General features: G+C 46.1%; 1 protein-coding gene across 1 annotated transcript; it reads right to left on the bottom strand.

Annotated features, from left to right (window-relative positions):
• Positions 1 to 948: 948 nt before the first annotated feature.
• Positions 949 to 9,888, bottom strand: MTHFD2 (methylenetetrahydrofolate dehydrogenase (NADP+ dependent) 2, methenyltetrahydrofolate cyclohydrolase). The gene is made up of 8 exons (XM_054998621.1): positions 9,729 to 9,888; positions 6,617 to 6,801; positions 5,048 to 5,170; positions 4,504 to 4,656; positions 4,308 to 4,415; positions 3,444 to 3,536; positions 3,022 to 3,147; positions 949 to 1,709 (listed from the first exon to the last, which is right to left on the bottom strand). The coding sequence occupies exons 1-8, from the start codon at positions 9,854 to 9,856 to the stop codon at positions 1,570 to 1,572; spliced, it is 1,056 nt and encodes a 351-aa protein (XP_054854596.1). The 5' UTR covers positions 9,857 to 9,888; the 3' UTR covers positions 949 to 1,569.
• Between the last annotated feature and the right edge of the window lie 313 nt (positions 9,889 to 10,201).

A 10,201-nucleotide genomic window follows, 5' to 3' on the forward strand; every position in this document is an offset into this window, starting at 1 on the left:
CACACTATTTCATGCTGCTAGTAAGCTTTTTTTTTTTTTTTAAACAATGGTAGCCGTTTCAGATACCAATAGGCTAAGAAGGTACAGCACAGAAGAGAATCTGAAAACAAGGCTGGCAGCTGTGCAACATCACGGCCAAGCTTTTATTCCCTTTGTGCTTGCAGGTATAAAGCCTGGGCATGGCCAAAGAGGCAGATGGCCTTTCAGCACAAACTGAAGGCCAAAGGCTAGAGGTTTGGGCTCAAGGCTTGCAGCTCGTGGGCCTTGTTTAAACCAGTCCTCTGGCTGCAGAAGCTGATGAGGATGTGTTTTTTATGTTTATCTGAACTGAATTTGCTATTGGGGGCTCACCTATTGCTTTAAATAAATATTCCAGCAAATAAATATTGCATTGTTCTCAGCCTGTGTCTGGGAGATTTGGAATGCTGCTGTTTCGCGGTGGACACGAAAAGTCCACCATTAAGCGGTCAGAGCTTCGAGCTCCTGTGGCCTCAGCATTTTCTTTGCAGCAATAATGGTGTTCTTCATCAACATGGCAACTGTCATGGGGCCAACCCCACTGGGTTTTCCACCTCCCAGGCCATTTCAGGGCAGAGAAAAAAAACACAAGGTTCCTAAAGCGGATCAGGCTTCCATGAACTTGGATACTTACAGTGCACATCTGAGAAAACCTTAGTGATAGACACAGACATGACATGAAGACTTTGCAATGTGTAGTTAGATCCAGGTAGCAACTACACAACAGCTCCATGCCTGCATCTACAGCTGCATACATGACCACTGGCTCAAGACACTTTGTAATTCTATACTACTTCAGCTAGGATTGCTAACCTTAAAGTTAAACATGAGAAGTGTAAAAAGCATTTTATAACACGTCATGCACTGTGTTTCCACAAAGTTAAACTCTCTCCTTATTAGTGCACTCAATGATATTTAAAAAAAACCCTCTCAAACGCAATCTTCTGTTTATTCAAATGCAACCTGTAATGTTCATCAATATTAATAACTGAGCAATCCTGAGCAGGCATGGAGAACTTTGACCAGTTTTTACGATTAATGCTATGCTAGCTGGCTTTCAAGCATGTTTCAGCCTTAACAAATGTGTAAGATTAAAATATTCAAACAAGTTATAAACTGCTTTTTTACAAGAGCTATTAAAATGCAATACAAATAAGGCCTTGTAGAAAACAATAGTAACATCTGACTCCAGAATAGCTGCTGTGCAATCATAGGAAATAAGGGACATTCTCTTAGGATGGCCAGTCAAAGTTGCACTGAGTAGACACTTAAGACATTTTTGTCATATGAACATTCACTCTTGGCCCGTAAGGTATGGCTCCCCCTTGGATTTCAGAGAGCAGCATCCAGCTTCTATATCCTCAACTAGGTTCCTGCATTTAAATGCAGTAGTTTAATGGTAGGAATCACCACACATTGGTTTAGGGTGGAGGCTCGCTGCCTTTAAACACAATTGCTTTAAATAAATATTCCAGCAAATAAATATTGCATTGTTCTCAGCCTGTGTCTGGGAGATTTGGAATGTTGCTGTTTGACATGAAAAGTCCACCATTAAGAGGTCAGAGCTTCGAGCTCCTGTGGCCTCAGCATTTTCTTTGCAGCAATGATGGTGTTCTTCATCAACATGGCAACTGTCATGGGGCCAACCCCACCAGGGACTGGAGTGATGTAGCTGGCTTTCTGCTTTACACCTGGAAAAAGGGAATTGGCAGAAGATAAGGGCTAAGGAAAAAGTCAACATCAAATTACCCAGGTAGGCCCATTCCCAATGAGCTAAGTTAGAGGATTTCCAGACTAAAAAGAACGGCAACAATATGCCCCCAAACAGCTACAAACCTGTCATTTTAATTAGTTAATTTCACTTTTAATTGTTTTGCAGAATTTGTTCCATTTCTCAAATTTCAAGTATTTGGGGAATTTTCTGGGCAGAACAGTGGAAGCAGCACAATTAAAATGGTGAAATTATCGCTCAGTGTTCACTAGCAGAAAGTAACTGCATAAGAGGGGTGGGACTCTAACGTCTCTTCTTCCTTTGCTGAAAATCCTGTTCAAACTTTCCCCAGATTCTGAGCCTGCCCAACTTGGAAAGTATTTTTGGTTGGGAAGCAAGGTGTAGAAGCAATAGAAATGTTTCCATGTTGTTGGATAAAAAAATTGCTAGAATTTTTTTTTTGTAGAGATTGATACAGCCAATAGTAATCTGAGATACTATGTCTCGCATTTGTATTACCAAACTACAGGTGTAAGAAATCTATTCCCAACTAACCCTATGTGCTCCAAAAAATGGGTCATGGTACTTCCCCATAGCCATTACCTGAATCCAACCCCCTTTCTACTCTCTACTCCAAACACTTAAGCACATTGTATTAATCACCAGCTACAGTCAGGGTGGAGTAACTCCTCCTGTGGGGCAACATCAGAACAGGAAAAGTACTCAATACCAGATTACTGATTGTGGTTTCAGCTTTGATTGCTGCAGGCATAATTGACAGGGTTGCCTACACTAGGAATCCCAGGGAGGCATCCCCCGCTGTGTTATCAAAACCAAGCAACCATATGACTCATGAATGCAAAATGCAACCATGCTAGACTTATGTTTACAGTATGGTAACCTAACATCAACAGACCTCTGCAGAAGGCATTTGTGCTAAACCTTTTAGTAACTTGATCTCTTGCCATCTGTTTTGAAACAAGGTCATCAACAGGACTCTTAACGCCATGCTGACTACAGAACCGTGGATTCAAAATCCTCAGCCCATGAGATGCCTTCATCCAATACAGAAACCAAAGGATGAAGTTACAAGGAAGAATTGTGATGGGTTTTTTCACAAGATATTAAGTGACTCGCTTGGTATATTCTGCATCCTTCACTGCCTTTGCAGCTGCAGCCATTTCAAAGTATAGCTGAGGTAGCAATTCCCCATTTGCCGTAATAGACAGTAAAACGTATCATCAAAATGTCAGGTTGATACCCTTTGGATCCTGTAAACCCTAATCCCATACCTTCAAAATCCACATCTCCAACCAACTTTGGTTTGGCAGTAACAGGATCCTGGACTCTGTTTATGCCGACATCAATCACGGCTGCTCCTTCTTTGATCATATCTGCCGTAATCAGATTAGGAATGCCTGTAATTTAATAAAACAAATTTAAGTCCACAAGGAAACTACTGATATTTATTCACCTACTGCAATGACTTCAAAAGACAAAGCTCCAGGCCAGCCATCAGAAAATCCTTCTCAAGACCTACCACCAGCTCTGCCAAGGCCAAATGTCCCATCAGCCCTTCTTAATGTCAGAAGAAGCTTCAAACAGCTGTTTAGAAAAAGCCTGTACAATCCCATAGGAAAAGATTCTGGAGATGGCAGGCACATCCCTCAAGGGACCTGGTTTCTGGCCTCTTCCGGAAGTACAAGCTTCTTACCTGCAGCAGCAACCACAATGTCAGCCAGAATGGTGTGTTGCTTGAGCTGTTCCTTTGGAGTGTAGCGGTGAGAGATGGTGACTGTTGCGTCCCCTGAAAAAAAGTAGTTCCCAATGAAAACACCATCCAACTTCCTTACAATTTATCTCACATTAAACAGTGAATGCTGAGGTAGTTGGCAGCTGAGTTACAAGAGGAAGGGTAGGGAAGCCCCCTCCCCAAACACACTCAAAACAGACCTTTAGTTAAGGCAACATTCTCCTCCAGCAGTTTACCACCCACTTACTGCTGGGCCCACTGCTGAATGTGCCCCTCTTTAGACTATTTTAATTACTTCTAGTTTTTGCCACGAAGAAGATCCAGGACAGTATGTCAACATTCCATGCTTTGAAAAAGGGACAAACACTTTCATCATTCTAGGGCATGGAGCTGATTGTTTCCAGGGCAGAAACCTGGCCACGTTGCATTGGGAAAGGGCTCACTTTGTACACAGTGAAATTAACTACAAATGACAAAGTGGATAGCCTTTGAAGATGTTAAATGCTGAGGCTAACTTGGAAATAAAAGGAGTACTGGCACACTTGCTTCTTAAGGCTTGCTTATGAAGGTGCATAAGTCTAGGCCTTTCCTTAAGGAAAACTGACAATATTTTGCATGGCAAAAACCTAGCCAGACAAGATGAGGGATTGCTAAAGCAGCCCTAAATCGCAATGGACCAAATAATGGGAGAGGGGAGCACAGGGCACTTGCTATCTTTGCTGAAGATAGAGGGGTTTTGCTCCCTTGGGAAACAATATGGATACATCAAAGTGATTTGAGTTTCCTTCTGTCTGGTAACCAGCCAAGTTCTGAAACAAAGCTTACCTCCAGGTCGCTCGTGTCTGCCATCAGTATGCAGAAGCATTGCAATGGGCATGCCAACGTTCTTTGATCGACCAGCAACAACAACGTTCTTGCCCAGGGTTGGGATTCCTACCAAGTAAAAACACACACATACTCCATGAAGTTCTGCACTCTTAAGTGCTCCTAGAGATACAAAAGATCAGTGCAAGACTCCTACCAGTTCTCTTGATGATTTCCCACACACCCCAAGGAGTTGCAGGAAGCATGGAGTATTGGTCCAGACACATCCGACCCACATTGACTACATGGAACCCGTCCACATCTTTTTCAGGGTTTACAGCATTGCAGACCTTTCGCTCATCGATATGTTCTGGAGGGACAAGGGAGACCATTAATGCCGTGGAATAGCTACACTAGCAGCACAGGTGTGAAAGAGAAGGAAAAACAAAACTAGAAAGCAGATACTGGCCCTCATGAACATGAAATCCTGTCCACATGCTTCAACAAAGAGATAACCCTCCACTCACCCCCACCCCAACTGCTTAACAGAGAAAACATAAACAAGACTAACGCCATGCACTGGCATGTGGGTATACAGTCTGCTCCATGGAGAGTTACTGTGTTGTTGGACAGAACAGCCTGACCTAAGCCGGAGGTGGGAAGCCTGGCTTCTTTACAACCCTCTGACTCAATGCACACAGTTCAAAGGCCCAATTGTTCTAGTGAACCCACATGAAGAGCTCTTCCTGAAGCTTACTCACCAGGTAAAGGGAGCTGCACCAGCAGGCCATCTACATTGGTGTCATCATTTAGTTTAACAATTAAATCAAGCAACTCGTCTTCTGTGACAGAGGCTGGTTTCAGTATTGTTTCACTACTGATTCCTACAAGGAAGAGAGAGAAAAAGAATTTTTTAAGGTTAATGACCAAGTTCCATGGGGCACAAGCCAGAAGGAATATGTCCTAGTGAAATGCCACTGAAATGAAAAAGGTTGGGTACTTTGCAAGACAGAAGACTTGACTAATGGCACATTTTCAGACTTTTCTAATGATGTGAATATATGGGACTACCTAGCCAGGATCCAAACCCTTGCTTCTTCCTGCACCTCTTTTTGTCCATGGCTGAGCTGGTCCTCCACTGCACAGTGCTTTCCTCTGGCATTAGGTGCTCTTTGGCTTATTGAAAGATGCTGGTCTTGCATGAACACAAGCTTCCTGCCAAGGGAATGCATGCCAGACAGAATGACCACCTCCACCACAGAGGAGGATGCAGTGCAAAAATTTCAGTTTTGTCTTTTGAAAATGCATACTTAAAATTTTGATGCCTGCAGAAACCACCTGGTCAGTGAGGACCAAACAAGCTGTCTCTTCCATTTTTCTTTTCACATATATTGCATCTGAGCAGACACTAGGACTCAGTTCTTCACTTCTAATCAGCCAGAGCATTTTGTAAGGCCTGAGAAATGACATGAGGAAATCATTAGCACTGACCAAAGGGAAGCCATGGAGCTAGGAGTCGCTCAGCTGTGCACAAAAATGTTTTGCACGTTCTTTAGAATATGTAAGATCCATGGCTCCCAAATCAAGCCCCAGGAGATGGAGGCAGTGAAGATCCAGTAACTGCAATATGATCCCAGAAACCAAAGGCTCCAGTGCCTGCCAAGCATACCATACCCTGGGGTCTTTCTGGCCTTACATGGTCACCCTATCTTTTTACAGTTATATTTGAAAAAAGTCACATCTTGGAGTGAAGTCCAGCACTGACCAGCACGGCAACTGCTGCCTAGTACAGAAGCAGTCAGCATCGCACTCCCTGAGCAGTCAAAGTCTTTGCCAAAAGGCCAGCAATCCAAGACCTTTCAGATCTTATTACTGCTACGAGCAGCAGAATGTACTCAAGGCCAAATGTGTTGTGCTTTCCAGCTTCCCTTTCAAGCTACTAGCCTCCCATCTCATCTTAGGCTTTGCAAGAATCACTGACATCCAAGTCAGGCAAATACCGAGCAGTCAGAAAGCACCAAGGATATTATGTGTACCACAAAGTTAGAGATGAGGCAACCAAAGTCTGAGAGGAAGGCTGAGGCAGCAGATTGGCGTGTCTATGTTGCAGCAATAGCTTGTGAAACTAAAGGCCAGGTGTTTGCAGAGCTGTTGCTTCAAGGCACAATACCCTAATCTGGGCTGCAGTGGTCAAGCAGGGGCCAGATGGGGAAGCTAAAAATGTTTCAAGACAAAAAGAGATGCAGCGACTTCCAAGAGCCCTGTTCCCATACAACAATCCTGCTGAGGGACATGCCGCTCACACACCCCAGGACAGCAAAAGGACATACCAACATCAGCTGCTGCTTTGGTCTTGTTCAGTACATAGGAATGGCTTGCAGGATTTTCACCAACTAAAACCACACTCAGATGAGGCCTTCTATTGCCAGCTGCAACCCACTGCTCCACTTCGTGGCGGGCTTCTTGTCTAATCTGCCGGGCCAGTTTCCTCCCCGAAATGACAACAGCTTCATTCCTGCAGAGAATTTTTACAAATTCAAGTTATGGTGATGTTAATATCTATCACACCTGATTAATATCTATCACATCTGGTTCCCTAAGTAGCAGCAACTCTTCCAGGCCAGCTTGCCCAGAACTAATCCTGCAGAGAAGCATCAGGTGTCACAGGGAAGCAACACTTCATAGAAGTGAAGGCTATACGAAGTCCAGGGCACACTCCATTTAACAGCTACTAGACGGCACACTCTTATAAGAATGCCAAGGAGCTAAGATTGGCTGCAACAAGGCCATTCTTCATGCAAAGTCTGAAGTTTGTACAGAGAATACTAACAGAGATCAGAAAAGAGACCACGTGATTCTGTTGTTAACTAGGTTGGAGGTGTGGGAGTTTTGTTTGAAAGGTTTGTATCTAGAAATGCACATCTGGAAGCCTGAGCCAACGATGTCTCCCAGAACCAGGCATGGTGTGCATTTTTAAACATTCACCTTTCAAATTCTGCATGGACACAGTCCATCTGCAGATAAACCATGAGGACCTCTCTTCTGCAATCTGTGCAGAATCCCTCAGAGCAATTAGACCTTACTTCTCTTGGTGCCGGTAAGAGCCTTTGTAACGAATGTTATACTGTAACTTAGCAAAGCACACAAGTACAATAGCCTGCAATTGAATCAATATGCAATACCACCATTACCACTGCTTAAAATTTATCAGGTTCATGAATGCCTGAACAATCAAGCTTCCGTTTTGCTAATATTTATCCAACTTGGTATACTTTGGAAGCCTGCACCATCTGATTCCCATGGCAAAAATAAACACTCAGACTAGATGCATTTTCAGCACCATACTGGGATCAAGTGATCAAAAAGGAAACATACCCTCATATTACATAGCCTGTTACCTTAAATAGGAGCATGTTTCTCATATTATGCAATCAAAACCACATCCATTCTTTAAGCTTAATCAGATATAGTCAAATATATTATTAAGATCAAGCTAAAGAAAAGCTGTTTCACAGAAAACAGGTATGGCAGCAGCAGCAGGGAAAGACTGCAGTCAGCTTTCAGAAGCACATAGTCATTGCACACTCTAGCACGCTGCCTGTCTGCAAGTGATAAAGTCACTGGAGGAAGAAGAGATAAAGGAAGTACCATTTCTTAGGGTGTTCTCTAGCTACGCCTCCCATCTCCCTGCCTCTTTACTTCTAATTCAGGGCCACAGAAGCCTTTCATCCACAAAGTCTACTGACTTGTGACATTTTAAAACAATACACTAAGCTGCCTCCCTCACAGGAGCCTGATAACTCAAAGAGATCCCCTGTGCAGTGCTGGACAGGCTCCATGTCTCATTTAATGTGTGTTGCAGCCTTTGCAAAGCATGCCAAGTTCCCATGCCAGACATCTGTAGGCCTTGTGGTGGTGAGCTAAAAGCACAGCTGCTTTTCACAAGTTGCAGCACAGTTTGCAGCACAGTCTAAACTTGCACAGAGAAGCTCTTCAGCTGCCAGCATCATCTCTAAAGGAGGTCTGGGTAGCTTTCTGCAGGAGGATATCACTGCATATAATATATTTAGGCAGGGAAATGGAATTTCAGCAGCAGGGAAGTTATTAGCTTCTGGGATTTCTTTTTGCTTCTTACTCAAGACTGCCTGCATTAGTCCATAAATATTTCAAGTGGGAAAGGAGCCGAAACCACCCACCCACAGTAGTTCCATCTCATCTGGGCTGAGCTTCAAGACAAGCCCGTTACAGACTCCAGGACTACCGCAGCTTCACCAGGATTAGATCCAAAGGAAATAAGAGTTGGGTGTCATCTACATACTGACGCCATGCCAAGTCCCCGGATGACCTCTTCCAGGACTGCATACAGCAGAGGGAAGAGGCATCCCTGCAGAACTCTCCCAGCATAAATGCACAAGTGCAGGCAGGGATCCCCTAGCACCACCTGCCAGGTGGGAACATATACAGTGCTTCCTACCCTAATTGCGTCAGGCATTCCAGAAGAACAGGATGGACAATGATACCCAAAGATGGCGAAAGATACCAGACAAGCTCACGCAGCAACACCAACAAAGGTCAACCTGGGCAACCAGCATGGCTTTTGACCCCAAAGCAAGATCTAAACGGCTCTCCAGGCAAACCAGAATCATTCAAAAATGCTGCAAGGCAGGCTAAGGAATTGCTATGGATGCATCTAAGAGGAACTAGATTTACAGGGTCGAGTTTTCATATCCTGGTAATCTGGTTGGTCTTTAAGGCGATATTGGACCCAAATCTTGCTCTTCTACTGCAGACCAACAGGGCTACCCACGGGAAAATACCTATGAGGAACTGTTACTCATCCCCCCCCCCAAAAAAGTGCGCCGAGGCGGCGGCCGAGACCTTCGCTTCCGCTTCCTTTCCGATGCTCGTCTTGCAAATTACGATCAGAGCGAAGAGCAAGCACGGGGGCGACCCCCAGCAACCAACCCTCCACCCCAACCGATGCCGCTGAAGAGCAGCCAGGGCTCGGCTCGGGGCTAGGCACAGCTACAGCTCGACGCAAGCGAGCGAGGCGATTTCATCAGCCTGCAGGCAAGCCAACGGCCGCTGGGGGGAGGCCGTCCCATTCATTCCCGTCGGGGGCCAGAGCCAGTCCCCGCTTCCGCCCGGCATATCGGCGGAGCCGCGGCCATCCGAAAGTCACCTAAAGCCCCAGGCTGCACCCCCACACCCCACCTCCCTCTCGCCCCACCCGACGGCGACCCCAGAGCCGGAGATGGGTTGGGGGGGGAGAGACAGAGAAAAACGGCCACTAGGAGAACACTCTCCCCCCCCACACACACACACATAAGCAGAGTGAGGCCCCCGAGGCTGCTCATCAGATAGACTGCGCCCAGTGGAGGAGGCTTCATTAGGGCTCGTCAGAGCTGCTGAAGGATCCTGTGGTTCCCCGCCCCCCTGTACCTTGACGCGCTGAGGTGGAGCCGGCGGGCGCCCTGACGGAGATGACAGCAGCAGCCTCGGCCTGATGGGGTCCCTTGGGCGGCCTGACCCACAGCGCGGAAGATCAAGCGGGGGGCAACGGTTGCCATAGCACCAGCTCGGAACGCGTGGAGTGAAAGGATTCTGTGGCAAGGTGAGCCTAGCGCTGCCTTAAGAAACCTCCGCCAACCCCGCCTGGCCCTCAAGCCGGGCGTCTCCTCATTGGCCGGAAGAGCGAGTGACGCGCGGGCGCCACCCTGATTGGCCGGGAGCGGAAAGTGACGCAAGCACTTTCCGGCTGGCTGGGGGGAAGGGGAGCGAAGAATGACGCAAGAGGGCTGAGTGGGCGTGGCTGAGCGCCCAGCCTATATTCTAATTGGTAGAGAAGCATCGGGAAGGCGCGGGAGGAAGTTTGCGTGCTCGTGGTGTTGCTGCAGGGGAAAATACCAGGTTTT

The sequence above is a fragment of the Eublepharis macularius genome, chromosome 14 (assembly GCF_028583425.1).
Source record: "Eublepharis macularius isolate TG4126 chromosome 14, MPM_Emac_v1.0, whole genome shotgun sequence".
Lineage (NCBI taxonomy): Eukaryota > Metazoa > Chordata > Lepidosauria > Squamata > Eublepharidae > Eublepharis > Eublepharis macularius.

Bases quoted from the DNA above. Each gene is read 5' to 3' on its own strand.
- MTHFD2 (XM_054998621.1), bottom strand. From the start codon at position 9,856: ATGGCAACCGTTGCCCCCCGCTTGATCTTCCGCGCTGTGGGTCAGGCC. The intron at 4,416-4,503 runs GTAGGAGTCTTG...TTTACTTGGTAG, and splicing joins GGAAATCATCAAGAGAACTG to GAATCCCAACCCTGGGCAAG. The intron at 1,710-3,021 runs GTATGGGATTAG...CCCTTTTTCCAG, and splicing joins TGGAGATGTGGATTTTGAAG to GTGTAAAGCAGAAAGCCAGC.